This window comes from Argopecten irradians, chromosome 8, assembly GCF_041381155.1.
Source record: "Argopecten irradians isolate NY chromosome 8, Ai_NY, whole genome shotgun sequence".
NCBI lineage: Eukaryota > Metazoa > Mollusca > Bivalvia > Pectinida > Pectinidae > Argopecten > Argopecten irradians.
The window spans coordinates 905,400-931,436 of NC_091141.1; the positions used below are offsets into that span (position 1 = coordinate 905,400).

The 26,037-nt window shown below is 35.8% G+C and overlaps 1 protein-coding gene across 1 annotated transcript in view; it reads right to left on the reverse strand.

Annotated features, from left to right (window-relative positions):
* The window catches only part of LOC138329047 (glycoprotein 3-alpha-L-fucosyltransferase A-like), an 89,440-nt gene extending 71,085 nt beyond the window's left edge, over positions 1–18,355 (reverse strand). The window contains exon 1 of the mRNA XM_069275757.1: positions 17,965–18,355. Coding sequence (XP_069131858.1) covers positions 17,965–18,002 — 38 coding nt within the window. The 5' untranslated portion in view covers positions 18,003–18,355. The remainder of the gene's footprint in view (positions 1–17,964) is intronic.
* Positions 18,356–26,037: the final 7,682 nt, after the last annotated feature.

Consider the following 26,037-nt stretch of genomic DNA (forward strand, 5'->3'; position numbering starts at 1 on the left):
AGTATCAAGTGGTAATTCTAAATAATTCATAGCAAATATCCGAGATTTGATAAATGGAAATGATATCATTTAGATGCGATCTTTCAATCATGGAATGGTGCTTATTACAAAAGTAGAATAACTTGACTGGAAATGAATTTACTTTGTGGAGAGTATTGTTAACGGTAACTAAGGCCCACTGTTTGGCTATAGAAATAACGCAGTTTCCCAGGTGACACTGCTAGAGTGATCAGTTCTTAGAACACAGATAGAAAGAGGTGAGATAGGTTAATCTTCCCAATCAGGCTAAACATAAAACCAGTCCTTCTTTATGTTAGTGCAATGATGGCTTAGGAAAATAAGGTCGAGGAGAGTCGTTCCTAATATGGCTCCTGCACGAGTAGGCGGTCAGCGTGTTAAACGTTGTTATGACTTTGATCGTTGTCCCTGAGGGACGTCTGATGTGTAGATATTAGATATACCATGAATATCACATTGTGTCATCTGTTGAACAACATATTGGGTGTGAATGCATTTACAATAGTTATCTAGATTCTACAGACTTTCTCCAGAGTTTTTATATTCTCTCCACAAATGTTCCTCAGGGATTGTTGGATTTGAGAGGCCTCGATAAAACGATATAAGTATGAAATATCACCTACTCAGCAGAACACGGAAAATGCTTCACACGAGTTATGTTGCTTGTATAAAATCGTCAAAGCGAGATCACTTCGAAGGAAATGTCGATAGTTTTAGAAAAAAAAATCGGAGAAAATCCACGTGACCAGGCAGGTGACCCCTGACCTTTTCAAATCCGTACCGGGGATTAGACTGGTTGCCTTCGCTTAGTTCCTGACTATCCGCCAGATTGCGCTCACTCACTGTGCTTCCGCAAGGGAAGTAACAGATTCGTGAACCAGTCTATGCCGGGGATCGAACCCGTTCTTCTAGGTGAAAAGCAAGTGGCTTAACCACTACACCAATCGACATCTTGTTTAAAAGAACTTATTCAGAAATGTTTTTTTTTTCATTTAATTTCAGCTGAATTTAATTCGATAATCAGAAACCACTACCTTTAAATTGATCAAAAACAAGAATTTGACAGTTGGTTTATTTGGACCGTGGCATACAATTATAGTCTAACTCAATGAAGGTCAGATGGTTTATGTTAATATACCCCGAGATATCCAGTTCCGATAAGGGATCAAAGAGTCATTAATATTCATGAATAATTTGCCCACTAGCTGTGATGTGCGATACACTGGTGACTGGGTTCATCTATATAGACTTGCGGGAACGTGATTTGTGAAACAATACCACAGGTGTACAACAGAGCATACTAAAGTGGTCAGAGTGACTAGAGGGGATAAAGATACATGTGGGAGTATACAACAATCTCCATTGATATATATTTACATTTTGACACAGCGACTCTCATTACTCTAATGATAATCGTGATCTGCATTATGAGCCAATAAATGCAGCCTAGACTTGGTGTAGTAATATCTAAATGAATGGATGTGAGTCTTGTTTACTAATACCATGTTAGTCCGCGCTGGAAAATTGACATTGTAGTTGTATGAACCAGTTTGGTTATGAAACTTATAAAAAAATCTTTAAAATGTCTGGATAATTGAATGGCTATTAAAAAATATTGAAGTTTTGTTATCTTTTCATTTTTTTATAGTGACTATTTTTTATCACATTGAACTTGGCTGTTGAGGTTAAATGGCTGAAGCGGGAAATTCAAATGTTCACTTGCATTTAAATAATGATTTACTTTGAACTAGAAAATAAAATGTAAATATAAAAAATAAATGACGGCTAAATGACGCCCTAACGGGCGCTATTCTATTTATCTGCCACCCAGATTGCATTTATATCAACAATAAATGCAATCTAACAATCCTTTAATTGTTAAAAAAAGTCAATCCTTCATACAGATGAATGTATTAAAGATTACCAATTCAATGCATATCAGAACGTATTCTTCATGTAGCTTACTTGGGGTGTCCAAATAGTTTTTTGTTTTCTCTTTCCTTGTTTCTTAATGTACATGTATATATCTTCGAGTAGGGTGGAAATTTTGATATTTCTCACTCGTGAAAAATATCAAAGTACATGTATATATCTTCGAGTAGGGTGGAAATTTTGATATTTCTCACTCGTGAAAAATATCAAAGTACATGTATATATCTTCGAGTAGGGTGGAAATTTTGATATTTCTCACTCGTGAAAAATATCAAAGTACATGTATATATCTTCGAGTAGGGTGGAAATTTTGATATTTCTCACTCGTGAAAAATATCAAAGTACATGTATATATCTTCGAGTAGGGTGGAAATTTTGATATTTCTCACTCGTGAAAAATATCAAAGTACATGTATATATCTTCGAGTAGGGTGGAAATTTTGATATTTCTCACTCGTGAAAAATATCAAAGTACATGTATATATCTTCGAGTAGGGTGGAAATTTTGATATTTCTCACTCGTGAAAAATATCAAAGTACATGTATATATCTTCGAGTAGGGTGGAAATTTTGATATTTCTCACTCGTGAAAAATATCAAAGTACATGTATATATCTTCGAGTAGGGTGAAATTTTGATATTTCTCACTCGTGAAAAATATCAAAGTACATGTATATATCTTCGAGTAGGGTGGAAATTTTGATATTTCTCACTCGTGAAAAATATCAAAGTACATGTATATATCTTCGAGTAGGGTGGAAATTTTGATATTTTCTCACTCGTGAAAAATATCAAAGTACATGTATATATCTTCGAGTAGGGTGGAAAATTTTGATATTTCTCACTCGTGAAAAATATCAAAGTACATGTATATATCTTCGAGTAGGGTGGAAAATTTTGATATTTCTCACTCGTGAAAAATATCAAAGTACATGTATATATCTTCGAGTAGGGTGGAAATTTTGATATTTCTCACTCGTGAAAAATATCAAAGTACATGTATATATCTTCGAGTAGGGTGGAAATTTTGATATTTCTCACTCGTGAAAAATATCAAAGTACATGTATATATCTTCGAGTAGGGTGGAAATTTTGATATTTCTCACTCGTGAAAAATATCAAAGTACATGTATATATCTTCGAGTAGGGTGGAAATTTTGATATTTCTCACTCGTGAAAAATATCAAAGTACATGTATATATCTTCGAGTAGGGTGGAAATTTTGATATTTCTCACTCGTGAAAAATATCAAAGTACATGTATATATCTTCGAGTAGGGTGGAAATTTTGATATTTCTCACTCGTGAAAAATATCAAAGTACATGTATATATCTTCGAGTAGGGTGGAAATTTTGATATTTCTCACTCGTGAAAAATATCAAAGTACATGTATATATCTTCGAGTAGGGTGGAAATTTTGATATTTCTCACTCGTGAAAAATATCAAAGTACATGTATATATCTTCGAGTAGGGTGGAAATTTTGATATTTCTCACTCGTGAAAAATATCAAAGTACATGTATATATCTTCGAGTAGGGTGGAAATTTTGATATTTCTCACTCGTGAAAAATATCAAAGTACATGTATATATCTTCGAGTAGGGTGGAAATTTTGATATTTCTCACTCGTGAAAAATATCAAAGTACATGTATATATCTTCGAGTAGGGTGGAAATTTTGATATTTCTCACTCGTGAAAAATATCAAAGTACATGTATATATCTTCGAGTAGGGTGGAAATTTTGATATTTCTCACTCGTGAAAAATATCAAAGTACATGTATATATCTTCGAGTAGGGTGGAAATTTTGATATTTCTCACTCGTGAAAAATATCAAAGTACATGTATATATCTTCGAGTAGGGTGGAAATTTTGATATTTCTCACTCGTGAAAAATATCAAAGTACATGTATATATCTTCGAGTAGGGTGGAAATTTTGATATTTCTCACTCGTGAAAAATATCAAAGTACATGTATATATCTTCGAGTAGGGTGGAAATTTTGATATTTCTCACTCGTGAAAAATATCAAAGTACATGTATATATCTTCGAGTAGGGTGGAAATTTTGATATTTCTCACTCGTGAAAAATATCAAAGTACATGTATATATCTTCGAGTAGGGTGGAAATTTTGATATTTCTCACTCGTGAAAAATATCAAAGTACATGTATATATCTTCGAGTAGGGTGGAAATTTTGATATTTCTCACTCGTGAAAAATATCAAAGTACATGTATATATCTTCGAGTAGGGTGGAAATTTTGATATTTCTCACTCGTGAAAAATATCAAAGTACATGTATATATCTTCGAGTAGGGTGGAAATTTTGATATTTCTCACTCGTGAAAAATATCAAAGTACATGTATATATCTTCGAGTTAGGGTGGAAATTTTGATATTTCTCACTCGTGAAAAATATCAAAGTACATGTATATATCTTCGAGTAGGGTGGAAATTTTTGATATTTCTCACTCGTGAAAAATATCAAAGTACATGTATATATCTTCGAGTAGGGTGGAAATTTTGATATTTTCTCACTCGTGGAAAAATATCAAAGTACATGTATATATCTTCGAGTAGGGTGGAAATTTTGATATTTCTCACTCGTGAAAAATATCAAAGTACATGTATATATCTTCGAGTAGGGTGGAAATTTTGATATTTCTCACTCGTGAAAAATATCAAAGTACATGTAATATCTTCGAGTAGGGTGGAAAATTTTGATATTTCTCACTCGTGAAAAATATCAAAGTACATGTATATATCTTCGAGTAGGGTGGAAATTTTGATATTTCTCACTCGTGAAAAATATCAAAGTACATGTATATATCTTCGAGTTAGGGTGGAAATTTTGATATTTCTCACTCGTGAAAAATATCAAAGTACATGTATATATCTTCGAGTAGGGTGGAAAATTTTGATATTTCTCACTCGTGAAAAATATCAAAGTACATGTATATATCTTCGAGTAGGGTGGAAATTTTGATATTTCTCACTCGTGAAAAAATATCAAAGTACATGTATATATCTTCGAGTAGGGTGGAAATTTTGATATTTCTCACTCGTGAAAAATATCAAAGTACATGTATATATCTTCGAGTAGGGTGGAAATTTTGATATTTCTCACTCGTGAAAAATATCAAAGTACATGTATATATCTTCGAGTAGGGTGGAAATTTTGATATTTCTCACTCGTGAAAAATATCAAAGTACATGTATATATCTTCGAGTAGGGTGGAAAATTTGATATTTCTCACTCGTGAAAAATATCAAAGTACATGTATATATCTTCGAGTAGGGTGGAAATTTTGATATTTCTCACTCGTGAAAAATATCAAAGTACATGTATATATCTTCGAGTAGGGTGGAAATTTTGATATTTCTCACTCGTGAAAAATATCAAAGTACATGTATATATCTTCGAGTAGGGTGGAAATTTTGATATTTCTCACTCGTGAAAAATATCAAAGTACATGTATATATCTTCGAGTAGGGTGGAAATTTTGATATTTCTCACTCGTGAAAAATATCAAAGTACATGTATATATCTTCGAGTAGGGTGGAAATTTTGATATTTCTCACTCGTGAAAAATATCAAAGTACATGTATATATCTTCGAGTAGGGTGGAAATTTTGATATTTCTCACTCGTGAAAAATATCAAAGTACATGTATATATCTTCGAGTAGGGTGGAAATTTTGATATTTCTCACTCGTGAAAAATATCAAAGTACATGTATATATCTTCGAGTAGGGTGGAAATTTTGATATTTCTCACTCGTGAAAAATATCAAAGTACATGTATATATCTTCGAGTAGGGTGGAAATTTTGATATTTCTCACTCGTGAAAAATATCAAAGTACATGTATATATCTTCGAGTAGGGTGGAAATTTTGATATTTCTCACTCGTGAAAAATATCAAAGTACATGTATATATCTTCGAGTAGGGTGGAAATTTTGATATTTCTCACTCGTGAAAAATATCAAAGTACATGTATATATCTTCGAGTAGGGTGGAAATTTTGATATTTCTCACTCGTGAAAAATATCAAAGTACATGTATATATCTTCGAGTAGGGTGGAAATTTTGATATTTCTCACTCGTGAAAAATATCAAAGTACATGTATATATCTTCGAGTAGGGTGGAAAATTTGATATTTCTCACTCGTGAAAAATATCAAAGTACATGTATATATCTTCGAGTAGGGTGGAAATTTTGATATTTCTCACTCGTGAAAAATATCAAAGTACATGTATATATCTTCGAGTAGGGTGGAAATTTTGATATTTCTCACTCGTGAAAAATATCAAAGTACATCTTCGAGTAGGGTGGAAATTTGATATCTTCGAAAAATATCAAAGTGTATATATCTTCGGTAGGGTGGAAATTTTGATATTTCTCACTCGTGAAAAATATCAAAGTACATGTATATATCTTCGAGTAGGGTGGAAATTTTGATATTTCTCACTCGTGAAAAATATCAAAGTACATGTATATATCTTCGAGTAGGGTGGAAATTTTGATATTTCTCACTCGTGAAAAATATCAAAGTACATGTATATATCTTCGAGTAGGGTGGAAATTTTGATATTTCTCACTCGTGAAAAATATCAAAGTACATGTATATATCTTCGAGTAGGGTGGAAAATTTGATATTTCTCACTCTCGTGAAAAATATCAAAGTACATGTATATATCTTCGAGTAGGGTGGAAAATTTGATATTTCTCACTCGTGAAAAATATCAAAGTACATGTATATATCTTCGAGTAGGGTGGAAATTTTGATATTTCTCACTCGTGAAAAATATCAAAGTACATGTATATATCTTCGAGTAGGGTGGAAAATTTGATATTTCTCACTCGTGAAAAATATCAAAGTACATGTATATATCTTCGAGTAGGGTGGAAATTTTGATATTTCTCACTCGTGAAAAATATCAAAGTACATGTATATATCTTCGAGTAGGGTGGAAATTTTGATATTTCTCACTCGTGAAAAATATCAAAGTACATGTATATATCTTCGAGTAGGGTGGAAATTTTGATATTTCTCACTCGTGAAAAATATCAAAGTACATGTATATATCTTCGAGTAGGGTGGAAATTTTGATATTTCTCACTCGTGAAAAATATCAAAGTTTCCACTCCATGCGATGAAAAATAATTCATCAAAAAACAATGACTACCGTCTATGTAATTGAAAAAAAGAAATAATATTATGATGAAAGCGTTGCCATCTATTAAATCAACTTAATGAAATGGAATATCAAATCAGTGATTAGCAATTGCAGATGAAGGAAACTTTGGTATCAACCTAATTTTATCATTTGAAAATCGACCTTGGCAGAAATTTAACTGCCACTGGTGAACTACTTTCATGAAAGAATGATGACATAGTACATTACATTAACATTTAATATTTATGTATTAGAACTGAGCCCGATGGGACTGTTAATTTGCAACCAAAGATTTTAGTATAGTCTCCGTTAAAATATAGTAGATTCAGAGATACTTCTATCATTTAATCAGTTTTTATCTATTTTTTGAAAAATTAAAAAACACATATGAAAAAACCCAGTAAAATCCAACAAGTCATCATCTATTTAAGACACATTTATCTAAGAAGTACATTATTTATTAGCTAATCAAAACCGATATATCATATTTATGCGGAGCGCTTCTTTTAATCTAGAAGTTTAAAAAAATCACAAAATTTTTTTGAATGTTGTCTGTAAAGGAGAGATAGTTTTATTTGTATTTATTCTAAATGTAATAATCACGTTATCCAAAATATGGTCACATCAAGATGTTTAGATAGAGGTGGTGCTACATGTTTAATCTAAGCTTGGTACGATAAAAATCCAATAGAGCTTAATTTAAAAAATCCAAGCTTTCAAGATGCTCCACCGCCGAGAGAGTATAAAAGATAGAGCATAGGATGTTTTCGGAACACACTTTAATATTTTTGATAGCAGAAAAATGTGTATTTCTCAACGCCACAAAAAGACAGCAGAGATGTACAATACCGTCGGTATTTGTACAGCAAAGACAGTTTATAAGACTAAACCTACAGATTAATTGAATTGCTCATTTCATATTTGAAGACTACTTTACATCGTAAAGGAAATATAGACTGAAGATGGGCGTATGGTGACTGTTGTGTTGTTTAAGATGAAAAAGTGCAAACTAGTATTAAAAGAATACTTTTAAGAGATGGTATTCCTTATTTTTTCATTGAGGTTGGAACAACAGACCGTTTCAAAGTTCCACAGCATCAACAATGAAGACCCAAAAGCCATCACTCTTGTACTTAAACATACGACGTTATGCTACAAAGATACATTAAAAGCGTATTTCATTCCCAGGGGAGCGATCGGCTAGATGACAAATGGATGCCTGTAACAGTGTGGCTTTATGCCCGATACCATTCACCCGAGGGAGGTGTATGGAAGAGCGTGTTGAACGATACAACGCTAACAACAATATGTGTGATTAATCGGACACAGAAATCATTGGTCAAATGATCGATCTGGACTATCTAGATCCGCCAAACATTCTGTCTTCTTGTTGATCGATGGTGTAGATAGATGATACAGTTCACACCTGTTCACATGTATTTAGACTGACGAGACTGTCCAACTGTTTGTCATGTTTTGTCAGCTCGATCCGTTTTCTGTAACTAGTTCGATCCCGGAGACAGCCGTGCGTCTGCTAATAGAAGTTTGGAGAGTGACCGAGTAAGGTCAGACCTATTCGATATGATGTATGGAGTTTGACTATGAGATAAATATTGCATAAGATACCTCATTTGGCAAAACAAATACCATTAATAGTCCAGTATAGCTGAACCCATGTCTGTGGAACACGATTTCGTTTCGTACAAAACTATTTACTAAACGTCCCCTGCAATATCTAACACCCGATTTTCTAGTCGTTGCTCCTTACAGTGCCATAAATCCAATTGATTAACAACACGATTTGCAATATTTAAAATTTACATCACTATTCTTTTGTCCATAATTTTAATTTCAATTCAACGTCGTCTCATGTAGTATTTTTAATCCACCTCACAAGCCGTCACCAGCTGTTATGTTAAATTAACGTCGTTTCTTACAACATTTACGATTTCTTTAACCTCGATATCGTGTCTAGTACAGTCAATTGATAAAGCCAACGTTTACCGTATCTAAACTTTACGTGGCTAGTCCTTTGCCTTTACATCGCCTTTTGCAACTTTTAAAAATCGTTGGTTTGTCGGTAACCCTTGCAACATCTAAACTTCAACCCCTACACTATCTAAAATTCGCTTTAATAGCAGTTAGTTTTTCTAATTTCTTAAATCAAGCTGCTAGAATTCACTATTTTCACATAATATCTATTTTGGAATTGATTGTTGCCCTTTGTTTGGCCTAAATACTACGCTATGCTTTACAAGATATCGTTTGTGCTTGACATAAAATCCACGGTTCACTTCTTGATTTCGAGAGCCAATTGCACGACCCCCAATCTCTATTTCGATAGTCTTCTGCGCTCTGATAAGAATAAGAAATCTACCGCATGTTTTCACCCCACCCTTTTGTATGCCTTTATTTCTTCTACTCTACAAATTGCTCTAACTTTCTATCATATACCAGTGTTTCCCTTACTTTTATATCTATCTGAAATCCTCTAATTGATGTCTTATTTTACTATTATCATCTTACTCCATATGCCCTACCTAAAACCACTTGTTGTGCTCTTGACACAACCTTAGTTTGCATGTGCTATTTTTTGTCCAAAGACGAACCTTGAATCCACTCATCTGATACCCCGCTCCTATGCCAGACCATAAATGCGGACAAGGTAGTTTTGTGAACCGATGCTTCACCATACCTATTATTATGGCGAAAACCTTTTACCCAAAGATGTAAACGAAATGAAGCAGGACATGTAATGTGGCAAATCGTTACGTGACCTTTCCCCCCTTTTAAGGTAATTATCTACCGTCTAGATTCAATCAAAACACCGCGGAGTAACGCCTTCGTAACACCCCAGGGAAATAAAATACAATTCAAATTTCCAAACTTGGCAAAGAGATGAAATGTAACTCCATAATTTGTTGATTTAATTTCAACTAATGTAACCTACAAGAGAAGGTGACATATGTTTTCACTTCATTGTACAAGTAAAACGCATGTCTGAGGGTTTTAGTGATAATTGAGAGATAAGGAAAGTGCCACATCGACAAACGGCAGCAGAGAATATATACACCACAGGACATAGACTACTCACTGTTGTTACACGTAGTCTGAGTCGATACAATGATTTCATCAATCACGGCGATGGCGTTGTCGGTTAAGCCCGCGGTTAAATATGATGAAGATGGCGGAGACACCAGGGTGCATCTCTATCAAACTTGATATCCAAAAAGGCCAATTTCAATTAAGATGTTTGGCCTAAACATCCATCACAAAGATATTTTCATGTCATCTGTACTATTAGCGTCGATGAAAAGATTTGAAAAACAGCCAAAGCTCGGCAAGACTTATTGCCAAATAAGCAAATATACAGTAAATATGTGTGTAGTTGAGCTTTTTAATGTTTTTTTTGACATATAAGGATTGTCGGTATAGTTTCAGATTCACTGGTACATTAACTAATCCGTGCTATATGTACGGTCTCTCGACTTCATGACATTCCATTACGGTTAATTAGATAAATCCATTATCTTTATTACGAGTACACTCTATTCGGACTGTACTGTCCATTTCCTCAAGTGCAATCGGTAAACAATGTGTATTTATAGTAAAACTATCCCTTACCCGGAGTCACATAACTAGACACTCTACAGATCATGTGACGAGACACGTCCGAATCCACATGCAGGCGATCATTTACATGTGACGACATGTAACTAACCAATTGACATTTGGCACGGCCTTGTCAAAATAATTTTTAATAATGATATCATTAATAAAGAAAGCCTCAAAATGTCCTATTAAGGAGTCTAACATTTTATTATCTTTCACTTGATTTACATAATTAAACTTAACAACCTGTCCGCTCAGATAAAGTTGTCGCTAAAGCTAGAACATGACACTGACACAATATATATTTTCTGTTGTTAACTTATTGTACATAATGGGCATTGACCAGACGGAAGGACGTTCTTATCAGCGTATTGGCTGTCTCAGGACGAGCAATATGAAAGCAATTATTTTAATCCCTGATAGAATGGCCAGCACATTTGACACAGGTGACCCCAAAGATTCCAACCCGCGCCGCCGTTCCGACGGACGTGTGGGATTTGGCTGTGTATCCCGACCTTTCGGCCAGCTAACCACTATAGGATGGATATGATGCTGCGATGATCAGATCATCGAGGGCTCGTGTCCAAACGGAATATTTACACACGCTGACGATACTGGTTATTGGTCTCTTCAGACATGGCTGCCACGGATAACAGAAACAATCTAAATCTGACCTTTGAGATGTTCCCCAGGGAGAATAAAATGTGAGGAAAAACGTTAATTTTTCTATTACTGTATCTCCAAAGGAGAAGTTGAAGGCGCTGATAGAAAATGTGATTATTACACAAGTTAAGGAAGATTTTTGTTCTTTGGGGGAGAAATGAAACATGCTTTATACCGAGGGTGTATGCACGGTTGCGTCAGGCTCTTATAGTGAAGGCTTGACTTTTATCTAGGTCGCTCCACTCACAGAATTGATCATAACAACAACGTCATTCCGAATCATGACAACGTTTGTAGCGAACCACTTGTATGGCTTGACATGCGTCATTTTCATATTCCAAGCTGACTGTGCTAGTTAAATGGTTTTCATTTTAAGATATGAAAATGCAAGTACATGTGTCAGAATGATGTTGTTGTAGAAGTAGAGACATTGAGACATTTGGACTTTGTTTGGACACCAATACGCATTTTCCAAATACTGTAAAGCCCAGGGCCCTGGGGTTATAATGATGATTAGCTTAATCATGTGATTAGTGAAATTTATCATTGGTGGAAAAATTTGTGATTATATCGTCACCAAAATCAGAAAGCAGGCAAAGAATAAAGTTCTTAAGAATCTTATGTATGACATTTCGTAGAATTTGTATTACCAGAAATTATATTATCCTAATTTTAAAATTGTCGTTTAACTGTGATTAGCCTATTTCTAAATTCTACATGGGAGCTTATGTTTTTTATATTTTTTTTCTGTTTAAGATATCTAACCAAAGCGGCGATTAACATTTAAAGTGATCGTATTTAATTTTCGTTTAGTTTAACGCCCCTTGTCATATATGGCACATCTCAGTAGCTGATAGTTTTATAACACATACGATGAAGCTGTACTTGTTACACATATTACATAAACAAGTTGGTCCTTTTAACTACCTGGAAGATTTTAATCGCCAAATACATATGGTCAGTGTTATAAAGTTTATTATCTAACAATTAATTGTATAGATTAACGCTTAGAAGTCGAGCCAAGGAATACAAGTATATATTGACTCTAATTATTTACAAACGTGTTTCAATAGGGTTAGTTTTAAGATTCAATAATCATAGAATGTTCCGTGATTACTATAAAAAGTGTTTGTTGAGAGAATTACTGCTAGATTGGATTGCGTCACTTTGTCATGACTGCGGAGACGAGCTGTATCCAATTTCAGGTCCCGCGTAATTAACCCGGGCAATTTTTGCTTCCAACTTGACGCCATATTTGTCAACGAGAAAAAAACCCCTATGATGGCAGGGGCTTTAAACAGGGAATTTATATGACGATTCTAGAAAATAAAATTTGAAACTGTACATGTATTATTTCAAGCAATGCTGGTACCATGAGGTAATTATATATCTGTCGTTTATTGTAAATATTTATGTCGACAGGTTATGTATTAGATTAAAAGGAATTGTTGCGGTATTTCTTTAGATAATTATAAATTTGATACTTTCCTAAATCCCAAGGGACGCCCATTGGATTGAGTCTGGGAGGATAGGATGGCGCGCGCTCGTAATTACAAGGAAACTCTGTACACGCGCGACCACCGATCAACCTTCGATTTTAATTGCAAATTCGAATTTCATTCGAATAACTTGATCAGAATCGTAAATCACGCTTTCTCTATAATTTAAGGTTAATGCGGCAGGGTAGTAATATGAGGGTGAAACAATTAAATTTCAAGTGAGGAAATAAACGTGGATTATGAATCAGTACGTTTACATTTCTTTATTGACAGCGAATGGTTTCCCTGACTACAAGTCGACAGTAATTTGGGGAATTCGAACAATAGAATTTTAATTTATACCCGAGAGGGTTGTAAATCCCCCTGTATTACATGTTGATACTATCCTTTGTGTTGGCAATCGAAACGGAAACCGTTTATCTCTCAATAAAATCAGAAACAAAAAAACTTCGTAAGTGTAATAAATACAAACATTTTGACATGAAGTATTATATTACGTAAGTACATTATACAAAATCAATACTTCATTTCACAAGAAAAAACATAGAAAAGTATTGTACAACATGAACATTTCGTTGTGTAGAAATATTCGTTGCTTATACACAACATGCTTTCTAAATCACTATTATCGTTGTTCCATCCGCTTACCACAAATATTTCTATCCACGAAATGATTTTGAAAGCTACAAACCACTAAATAAAGTATCCACGAATAATTCATGTTACACAGTAATCAGCAGCGATAGCCACTAACACATCATTTGTTAGACCGGGTTGTCTCTACTGAAGGATATACCTCAGCATGCACTGAAATGAGGGTACACGCAGTATGACATAAAGGAAGGGTGTGTTTTAATTGATTCCAGTGACATGTTATAATGACATATGGCTGCTTTTAAGAAATAAATATGATTGAGTTCCTAATACTGGGTGGTAGTGTTTTATTAGGATCATTTTACGCCTTACTATATGCCATTTTTGCGTGTTATAATTTACAAACGCCACATGAGTATGCCGAGGTCAGAAGTCAAACAACTGGCAGGAGTACCTGACACTTGTAAACGTAGACACTAGGTTATTTGGTGAATTAAATACAATCCTAACCGGCTGTGTTTTTCCTAAAAGGTACGTTTTTGATATGTTGCCCAATTACGCGTCGACCTATGGCTGACCAATTTATTTAAGTTCTTTCCAACAAAGAACTGTGATTTATTGACATGCAGATTATCACAAGATTAAGCGGGAGGTAAATCCTTAAGATATCCTCTCATGCAGAGGATAAACAAGTTATATGAACGATGAACATTATACAATAAGTGGTAAGATATTTACAATGTTATAGATTCAGATTTAGATTCAGTTATGTTTATTAAAGTGTCACGCAATGTTACATAAAATACATATAAAATACACATAAAATACAATAATTTTATACTAAAACTAAGAAACCATTAAAATGTATCAATACCCAGCCATATTTGGCCTATGAGACACTATAGATAAAATACTTGTTCATGACCCTGGCTGTTAATAGGACGTAAAACTAAACAAACCAAACTGTTATAAAGTACATGTAAGCATGTAATTATAATTACTTATTTGATACAAAATTCTTTCTTCTTTGGGTCATATCATACAGTAATTTAGCAACATCTTTTTGCAACATATCTTCTTTCATAAGAAAGATTAGTTATCTACGCTATTTAATGTTTGGAAATTTTGTGTGATAAAGATCATGTTAAATATGGCGCTTAGACACAACACGCTATGAGACAATACATTAAGGATTAACCACAGAATGCAGTGGTCTAAGCCATAGTTGTGTTGATAGAGTGTTAGATCTTGTGAGTAAAACACAAACACAATCAAGTAACCACAGAATGCAGTGGTCTAAGCCATAGTAGATCTGGTCTAAGACACACAAACACATCAAGTAACCACAGAATGCAGTGGTCTAAGCATAGTGTAGATCTTGTAAAAACAAACACAAGTCACAAAGAGTGTCTAGATGTGTGTGAGTTAATCTTGTGAGTAAAACACAAACACAATAAAGTAACCACAGAATGCAGTGGTCTAAGCCATAGTTTGTGTTGATAGAGTGAGTTAACACAGAATCTAAGCCTTGTTAGAGTAAAACACAAACACAATCAAGTAACCACAGAATGCAGTGGTCTAAGCCATAGTTTTTTGTTGATAGAGTGTTAGATCTTGTGAGTAAAACACAAACACAATCAAGTAACCACAGAATGCAGTGGTCTAAGCCATAGTTTGTGTTGATAGAGTGTTAGATCTTGTGAGTAAAACACAAACACAATCAAGTAACCACAGAATGCAGTGGTCTAAGCCATAGTTGTGTTGATAGAGTGTTAGATCTTGTGAGTAAAACACAAACACAATCAAGTAACCACAGAATGCAGTGGTCTAAGCCATAGTTGTGTTGGTAGAGTGTTAGATCTTGTGAGTAAAACACAAACACAATCAAGTAACCACAGAATGCAGTGGTCTAAGCCATAGTTTTGTTGATAGAGTGTTAGATCTTGTGAGTAAAACACAAACACAATCAAGAAAATTAGCGAGAAAAGAGTAAAATGTACTGATTGCCACCATCTTTAAAGATATTTTATCAATAATAATAAAACTTCTCTAAATTTGATAAATTGCAAAGAAGATTTTTTTCTCTGAAGAGTAAAATGATAACATTTATCATTTTTCAGATAGTTAGGAAAACAATGTGTTCATTTTCATTTGTGTTTTTTCACCTTGTTTGCAGATAGGTTTCAGAAGAAATGGTCATAAATATGGGAAGAAGTTTGCAGTTAACACATGTTCTCTGCGATAAAGTGGCAGTTGTCTTGGTAAATTGTGGTTATAACCGCGTCAGTACACAACAGTGACGGGTGATCATGGGATTGTCTCAGCTATTGACAATGCAGTTAACATATTCTTAGCATTGATTACGCTTTATACCGATTGTAAATCTACACTGCGTCCCGCCATTTTGTCGTCATACTTGACAAAAAAAGGCGAAAATTCCAACTCTAAATTCTTCATTATCAGTCAAAACCAGTTATTTCATGGTGTTAAACATCCTGTCAGTATTAAGATGTGACCAACCGTTATAGGGTCTAGAAAACTCTCCAAGCATTTCCTCAACAATTTTACATACACGTAAATGTAGTTGCGAGAGAAAGTTTTGTTTTCTAATATTTGGTTGGTATAATAAACAATTTATTTACTTGGTTATAAAGAGACATGACGATTTGTTGACTTCAGGCATGTCATATTTCCCGAGAAAAATACATGCATAATGTCAAATTCTCTGTAGTACATATTGCCTGGATAGTCTTTATCTGAAGGAAGGCCTGATTTATATCATATTTGTCCGTACGATAACCAAGTCAGCGGTCTGACGTAATTTGTTTTCATGCCTGGTATATTAATCCTTGTACATGTAGATTAAGTAGGATAGTTTCTCACAATGCTGTATATTGCCATACTGAATCCCCAGACGTCACGAATAGAATAGAGTACATGATGTTCAGGTGTTCACGCCAATAACATCTCGAAGGTCGGACACGATATACATATCTATATCTGTTACATATATCTACGTTCAGACAGAGATGTGCATAATTTATAGAACTATTGCACGAGCCGACCCTTTAATGTCCTTGACCTTATTTCAGAATATTAAGCATACATTGACCTCCTCGAAGAGGACAATGTAAAGAAAGATAATTTAATTGGATTGGAAAAATGATAATGCAGTGTGAAATTGTATGCAGAAATCGGGTCTGGAAATCATTGAATTAAGATAACTATAAAGCTATGTGGTTGGCTGCTACCCGGTAATAATAGATATGTTTATACTGTATGATCATGTTATATGTTAGAGGAAGAAGGGTAGTACTGACAATTACGTATCAATCACTTTGTGGGCGACATGTCTCAGATCATTTGTGAAAATAAAGCTAATTTGTCACATATCATATATGCTGATGACGTTTAAACATAACTTAACGTTAAAAATTTGCTTTTTGGAAATTTTGTGACACTACTTCGGTTCATTTCATCTGTCGCATACGACATTGTTTCGGGTCAATTTTAGACATCTTAGCTTCGAAGGATTTAAACCTCGGTCAGCAAAGACGTTTTGTAAAACGTCAACTGCGTCACGGATGAATGATGACGGAATTGATGCTAACCTGTCATGGTCTACCTACGAAAGGTACGTTTGTCATTACCTGCCGGTGACGTAAGGACAGAACTCTAATGAGGAGATCATCAATATAAAACGGAGGATAATTTACTTGAACTTTAACAAATTCTTTTTAACGACCGTACATCGGCTTATGTTGTCTCTGCTGCCGTGCCAGCCGTCAGTAAGTGGTACGAGTACGCCACACTACAATCCATTTTAAACAATCTAAATCAATGCTCTCATGGAACAATTTGACACTTTGGATTCAGTTAGGGTGATGGGGTATTTGGCTCAGGGATGGTGAATAAAAGCCCTTCCACACTTTGGGGAAAACAGAAAGTTAAAGCATGACTATAGTAGTTAGAACTAGTACCGGAATACATATGCCATTTATACAACCGCTAAATATGGCGCTAAATATGGCGCCAAGTCATCCCCAATATTTTAGTATTTTCAAGAAAATCATAAAACGTTGAGGAGCTGCAGTATTTAATTGTTGTTTTAGTGATGTTCTGTGTGTTTAATGACTTTGTTGCACATTTCAATAAAGATCGTTCAGATATAAAATCTGACAAAAATCGAAATATCCACAAGTAATGATTTTTATTGTTCTACAGCAGCTAGCTCTCGCCATACATGCATACGTCACTGTTATTAGTAACTATGTACAGCCCGGTAACGTTAGAGATTTGTGTGAATTTTTATTACACTTCATATTCCCGTAGGATTTCTATCGCTATAATACGCGATTGTAAATGAAACCTTGACCTCATTTTAGGTCGGGTTTCCAGCCTTCATTGACATGCGCAATATTACACTTTACGTCGGCAAAGCACGTGTTGAGATAGAAAGGCTTACCTTGTAGAAACACGGGGTGTCCAAAACCCAGTATTCATTCAGAAAAGCGTCGGTTCATGTTCCAGAAGAATCGCACACAAATTATATAAACTACAGTTTATATGAAGTCAGGTGTCCACTATTAAATCCGGGCAGGTGTGTTTTGTCGAGTGCTATGTGAGACGTGGTTATCTAAGTACATTGACGATAGATCTCCTGCTGCAGTACCAATATTGCGTGCCAGGTAATGCACGTGCTGGCGTGTCCGAGAATATGTCATGATCTGAGAGACAGACGTGCGGAGACGAACAAACCCACGTGATTACACCTGTCTTTATCACATATGACATGTGTTGTTTTCTTACTAAAAACGTGTCATCTTCCCGTCTTAGATCAACCGACCACTACATGTCCATCCATACTGGTTGTCACGAGGATGTGGTCCCAGCTACCTCCACAACACTGATTTCTTACTCTGACAACATGGGTTTATGACGAGAGAGCCAGTAATATTCATGATTCTATGGACGCTGCTTATACTACTCGCAGAGATCACAACAATGGTGCTCTAGTCTCCAGTAGCGTCAGGACGTTCGGCGGATCATTGACTGCCAACGATCGATGAATAGCAATGATACGATGGAAAAGGGGAATCCCCTTACATATCGGTATGCTTCCTATTAGAAATACCATATCTATGCAAATCGTATATTTACATATTCTCCATATTGGTCAGTTCTTTTGAGATGTTTTGGACTTCGTTGATGCGTATTTTGGACTTCGTTGATGCGTATTTTGAACTTAGTTTCTACATGCCAAGTTCATTCGTTGTGGTATCGAACTATTTGTAACAAACGGGGCGAAAATGTATATGACCAACCTAGTCCTATTGAATTGTTTTAAATGCAGTGTTCATTGTCAGCAGTGTGAAATGCATGCCTTCACGAAAACAAACAAATACATCGAACAATGAAGGAGTTTTTATTAGAAGATATTGTAAAGAATTCTAGAAAGACAGAAATATATTTAATATTTAGGGCGTTGCGCACAATCATCATTAATGTCATACTTTAAGGTACACTAACATGTTAGGCTTACAACTCGGTATTACCATAGCATACCTGAACCTAGAAATAGGTCAAAGTGCATGTGGCGTCCCTTTTTAAACAACATTCGTTATTCCATCAATTTCAAAATGGTGAGTATTTGCATCAAACGAAATATGGTTAATTCTGCGCCCAGTTTCATGAACATTCCTTAAATTTAAGGAATATCTTAACTTTAAATTCTCCATAGGAAAGCATTACGTAAGTTAAGGAAGGCTCCTTAATTTAAGAGTATCTTCCTTAAGTTCTATAATTCTTTTCTATGAGGAAATTTAAGTTAAGATTTTTTTTAATTTAAGGAATGTTCCTGAAACCAGCATAGTGTTGTCGAAATGCATCAACTATATATAGTTTTGTTGTGTTCAGCACTGTCAAAAAACAGCTACTTCCGAAGCAAAACTTTGCTCAAGACGGACATATTTGAAACATTGTTGGCGTTTTACTGCTGAAATGCGCACTTGTTTTTAATGAATATTGATAAATAAAAATGACACTGGTAGTGTCTTAAAATATATGCTGTAATTGTAGCTCGAGTCAGATTGAAAGAAAATGGGCTTGGGGCTCGCCTGTGTTGTCTTTCTTAATCCTCGTCAAAATACACTGGTCATGTATTCTCTATATGTGTAATATTGAGTACTTAATTACAGTTTGGCTATAAGGTTTCCAGGTATATCATCGAAAATGTCCCACAGCATATACAACTATATAATGTCGTACAGTCCCCAACATTTACCATGCATGGTGTCCACCATTCATCCGCGCATATATCGTTACTGCGAATTAGATACTAAACTTGTCGTATGGGAATTAAAACGGTAGACCAATGAAAGATAAGCTTATGTGAGCAGTTTTACGGAGATTCCGAAGTCTTTAGTAGATTGTAGATTGCAGATTGTTTTTATCTAATGGCACGTACTGTATTAAAAATGTAACTACAAAAAAAATAACACGTTTTCAACCTCAATAACCCTAAAAGGAAAGAAAAGAGATACTAGACAGCGGGACAATCCGATCTGACCCTATGTTATAGAGTTCTACAGTCTTTGGTTAGCTCGTCAATACAGGAAGCACAATGTATGACGTCGGCCAAGAGTGAAGTATAGTCTGATCTCCCAGGGATACCAATAGTCGGTAAGAAAATCTTTTCGCCAAAATAAATGAAGTAGTTGTCGTCTAGAAATTGAATTATTCTCACGAAGCCACCAGTTTTAAATTTCCTCTGGGCCCATGTTAAAGAAACACAAGTCGACATTGTTCACCACTGTGTACTTATGACACCGTTTGGCATTTTTAGAAGGAATCAAGTACTGAAATAACACAACGAAAGAGTCCGTATGTAAATCGCGGAACCATCTAGCGATTTTATAGAGAGGACTTTAAGACAAACATTATCTTTTAAAATCATCGTTTTTTTTCCATTGTTTATTATTTTAAAATATGTATTTGTTTAATATCAGTTATTTTTACTCATTTAATGATGTACGCAAAGGTCGACATTTCGTACATTTCATTTTAGAAACCTAGTCAATACTGCGATTGTAACATTATAAAATGGTCCCAATTGGTTTTATGACATCAAAAGGCCCCAAACTTCAAGCTCTTCATTAAGGTTCCATCGGTCCTATTTCTTATTGATAGGCATAATAAATGATATAGAATAAATCTTTTCGAGACGAAGATGATATCTAATACAAAATACAAATACCTTTGAATCGGTAATTATTTCTAGAATGAAGTGAATCCAGGAATCAGAAATAACTGTAACGCCATAATATGTATAATGACGTAAGTTGGAGAGTAACTGATTCTACAGCAGAGATCATATCCGGATCAAGTTGGAGAGTAACTGATTCTACAGCAGAGATCAGATCCGGATCAAATTAGGAGTAACTGATTCTACAGCAGAGATCAGATCCGGGTTAAGTTAGAGAGTAACTGATTCTACAACAGAGATCAGATCCGGATCAAGTTAGAGAGTAACTGATTCTACAACAGAGATCAGATCCGGATCAAGTTAGAGAGTAACTGATTCTACAACAGAGATCAGATCCGGATCAAGTTAGAGAGTAACTGATTCTACAACAGAGATCAGATCCGGATCAAGTTAGAGAAAGTAACTGATTCTACAACAGAGATCAGATCCGGATCAAGTTAGAGAGTAACTGATTCTACAGCAGAGATCAGATCCGGGTCAAGTTAGAGAGTAACTGATTCTACAACAGAGATCAGATCCGGGTCAAGTTAGAGAGTAACTGATTCTACAGCAGAGATCAGATCCGGGTCAAGTTAGAGAGTAACTGATTCTACAACAGAGATCAGATCCGGATCAAGTTAGAGAGTAACTGATTCTACAACAGAGATCAGATCCGGATCAAGTTAGGAGTAACTGATTCTACAGCAGAGATCAGATCCGGGTCAAGTTAGAGAGTAACTGATTCTACAGCAGAGATCAGATCCGGATCAAGTTAGAGAGTAACTGATTCTACAGCAGAGATCAGATCCGGGTCAAGTTAGAGAGTAACTGATTCTACAGCAGAGATCAGATCCGGATCAAGTTAGAGAGTAACTGATTCTACAGCAGAGATCAGATCCGGGTCAAGTTAGAGAGTAACTGATTCTACAGCAGAGATCAGATCCGGATCAAGTTAGAGAGTAACTGATTCTACAACAGAGATCAGATCCGGATCAAGTTAGAGAGTAACTGATTCTACAACAGAGATCAGATCCGGGTCAAGTTAGAGAGTAACTGATTCTACAGCAGAGATCAGATCCGGGTCAAGTTAGAGAGTAATTGATTCTACAGCAGAGATCAGATCCGGGTCAAATTAGAGAGAGTAACTGATTCTACAACGGAGATCAGATCCGGATCAAGTTAGAGAGTAACTGATTCTACAGCAGAGATCCTACCCGGGTCAAGTTAGGGGGTAAATGATTCTACAACAGATATCAGATCAGGGTAAAGTTAGAGAGTAACTGATTCTACAGCAGAGATCAGATCCGGATCAAGTTAGGAGTAACAGATTCTACAGCAGAGATTAGATCCGGGTTAAGTTAGAGCGTAACTGATTCTACAACAGAGATCAGATCTGGGTCAAGTTAGAGAGTAACTGATTCTACAGCAGAGATCAGATCCGGATCAAGTTAGGAGTAACTGATTCTATAGCAGAGATTCTGTCCGGGTCAAGTTAGAGAGTAACTGATTCTACAGCAGAGATCAGATCCGGATCAAGTTAGAGAGTAACTGATTCTACAACAGAGATCAGATCCGGATCAAGTTAGGAGTAACTGATTCTACAGCAGAGATTAGATCCGGGTTAAGTTAGAGAGTAACTGATTCTACAACAGAGATCAGATCCGGATCAAGTTAGAGAGTAACTGATTCTACAACAGAGATCAGATCCGGATCAAGTTAGGAGTAACTGATTCTACAGCAGAGATCAGATCCGGGTTAAGTTAGAGAGTAACTGATTCTACAACAGAGATCAGATCCGGATCAAGTTAGAGAGTAACTGATTCTACAACAGAGATCCTATCCGGGTCAAGTTAGAGAGTAACTGATTCTACAACAGAGATCAGATCCGGATCAAGTTAGGAGTAACTGATTCTACAGCAGAGATCAGATCCGGGTCAAGTTAGAGAGTAACTGATTCTACAGCAGAGATCAGATCCGGATCAAGTTAGAGAGTAACTGATTCTACAGCAGAGATCAGATCCGGGTCAAGTTAGAGAGTAACTGATTCTACAGCAGAGATCAGATCCGGGTCAAGTTAGAGAGTAACTGATTCTACAGCAGAGATCAGATCCGGATCAAGTTAGGAGTAACTGATTCTGCAGCAGAGATCAGATCCGGGTCAAGTTAGAGAGTAACTGATTCTACAGCAGAGATCAGATCCGGATCAAGTTAGAGAGTAACTGATTCTACAGCAGAGATCAGATCCGGGTCAAGTTAGGAGTAACTGATTCTACAGCAGAGATCAGATCCGGATCAAGTTAGGAGTAACTGATTCTACAGCAGAGATCAGATCCGGATCAAGTTAGAGAGTAACTGATTCTACAGCAGAGATCCTATCCGGGTCAAGTTAGGGGGTAACTGATTCTACAACAGATATCAGATCAGGGTCAAGTTAGAGAGTAATTGATTCTACAGCAGAGATCAGATCCGGGTCAAATTAGAGAGAGTAACTGATTCTACAACGAGATCAGATCCGGATCAAGTTAGAGAGTAACTGATTCTACAGCAGAGATCCTACCCGGGTCAAGTTAGGGGGTAAATGATTCTACAACAGATATCAGATCAGGGTAAAGTTAGAGAGTAACTGATTCTACAGCAGAGATCAGATCCGGATCAAGTTAGGAGTAACAGATTCTACAGCAGAGATCAGATCCGGGTTAAGTTAGAGCGTAACTGATTCTACAACAGAGATCAGATCTGGGTCAAGTTAGAGAGTAACTGATTCTACAGCAGAGATCAGATCCGGATCAAGTTAGGAGTAACTGATTCTATAGCAGAGATTCTGTCCGGGTCAAGTTAGAGAGTAACTGATTCTACAGCAGAGATCAGATCCGGGTCAAGTTAGAGAGTAACTGATTCTACAGCAGAGATCAGATCCGGATCAAGTTAGGAGTAACTGATTCTACAGCAGAGATCCTATCCGGATCAAGTTAGAGAGTAACTGATTCTACAACAGAGATCAGATCCGGGTCAAGTTAGAGAGAGTAACTGATTCTACAGCAGAGATCAGATCCGGGTCAAGTTAGAGAGTAACTGATTCTACAACAGAGATCAGATCCGGATCAAGTTAGAGAGTAACTGATTCTACAACAGAGATCAGATCCGGGTCAAGTTAGAGAGTAACTGATTCTACAGCAGAGATCAGATCCGGGTCAAGTTAGAGAGTAACTGATTCTACAACAGAGATCAGATCCGGGTCAAGTTAGGAGTAACTGTTTCTACAGCAGAGATCAGATCCGGGTCAAGTTAGAGAGTAACTGATTCTACAGCAGAGATCCTATCCGGGTCAAGTTAGAGAGTAACTGATTCTACAACAGAGATCAGATCCGGATCAAGTTAGAGAGTAACTGATTCTAAAGCAGAGATCAGATCCGGGTTAAGTTAGAGAGTAACTGATTCTACAGCAGATATCAGATCAGGGTCAAGTTAGAGAGTAATTGATTATAAAACAGAGATCAGATCCGGATCAAGTTAGAGAGTAACTGATTATAAAACAGAGATCAGATCTGATGCAAGTTATAAAGTAACTGATTCTACAACAGAGACATCAGATCCAGATCAAGGTAGAGAGAGTAATTGATTTTACAACAGAGATCAGATCCGGATCAAGTTAGAGAGCAACTGATTCTACAACAGAGATCAGATCCAGATCAAGTTAGAGAGTAAATGATTCTACAGCAGAGATCAGATCCGGATCAGGTTAGAAAGTAACTGATTCTACAGCAGAGATCAGATTCGGATCAAGTGAGAGAAAATAACTGATTCTACAACAGAGATCAGATCCGGATCAAGTTAGAGAGTAACTGATTCTACAGCAGAGATCAGATCCGGGTTAAGTTATAAAGTAACTGATTCTACAACAGACATCAGATCCGGGTCTAGTAAGAGAGTAATTGATTCTACAACAGAGATCAGATCCAGATCAAGTTAGAGAGAGTAATTGATTTTACAACAGAGATCAGATCCGGATCAAGTTAGAGAGCAACTGATTCTACAGCAGAGATCCTATACGGGTCAAGTTAGAGAGAGTAACTGATTCTACAGCAGAGATCAGATCCGGGTCAAGTTAGAGAGTAACTGATTCTACAACGGAGATCAGATCCGGGTCAAGTTAGATAGTAACTGATTCTACAGCAGAGATCCTATCCGGGTTAAGTTAGAGAGTGACTGATTTTATAACAGAGACTAGATCCGGATCAAGTTAGAGAGTAACTGATTCTACAACAGAGATCAGATCCGGGTCAAGTTAGAGAGAGTAACTGATTCTACAGCAGAGATCAGATCCGGGTCAAGTTAGAGAGTAACTGATTGTATGTACAACAGAGATAAGATCCGGATCAAGTTAGAGAGTAACTGATTGTACAACAGAGATCAGATCCGGGTCAAGTTAGAGAGTAACTGATTCTACAGCAGAGATCAGATCCGGATGAAGTTAGAGAGTGACTGATTTTATAACAGAGACCAGATCCGGATCAAGTTAGAGAGTAACTGATTCTACAACAGAGATCAGATCCGGGTCAAGTTAGAGAGAGTAACTGATTCTACAGCAGAGATCAGATCCGGGTCAAGTTAGAGAGTAACTGATTGTACAACAGAGATAAGATCCTGATCAATTTAGAGAGTAACTGATTCTACAGCAGAAATCAGATCCGGATTAAGTAAGAGAGTGACTGATTCTACAGCAGAAATCAGATCTGATGCAAGTTATAAAGTAACTGATTCTAGGCCATGTTTCAGATCCGGGTCAAGTAACACTCACAAATTACAAGAAATAACACTGATCAAATCTGACTTCACATCTCAATTGAAATTATTGTATTTCATGGCTGACTTAAAACTTTCCTATAGTATTAATCAACTTATTTTTCCAATTAGATGTTGTGTCTGTCGTAGCATCGTAACGATAAATGCATGCTATTTAATCGAATGTACTAGGTGTTGCAAAGGCTTCAGTTTGACTCGAATTAAACGTTTTGAATGATAGGAAAAGTTAAGGTAAAATCATTCTAGATACAGACAGGCAGACAGTCATTTTTTGAGTCAAGTTTTCAAAATAATTAGTACATTTTACACAAGAAAATTATTGATTAAATAATTTTACCAACAAGGAAGATCGACATTGTATTCTAAATTCGATGTTCGTTATCCGCTCCGAATGTCACGGAATGGCTAATGAATATTGAATTTTAATTAGGAACAATGATGGTTATAATATGTTTAAGTAATCTTAAACATACCTCCGTCACATCTCGTGTA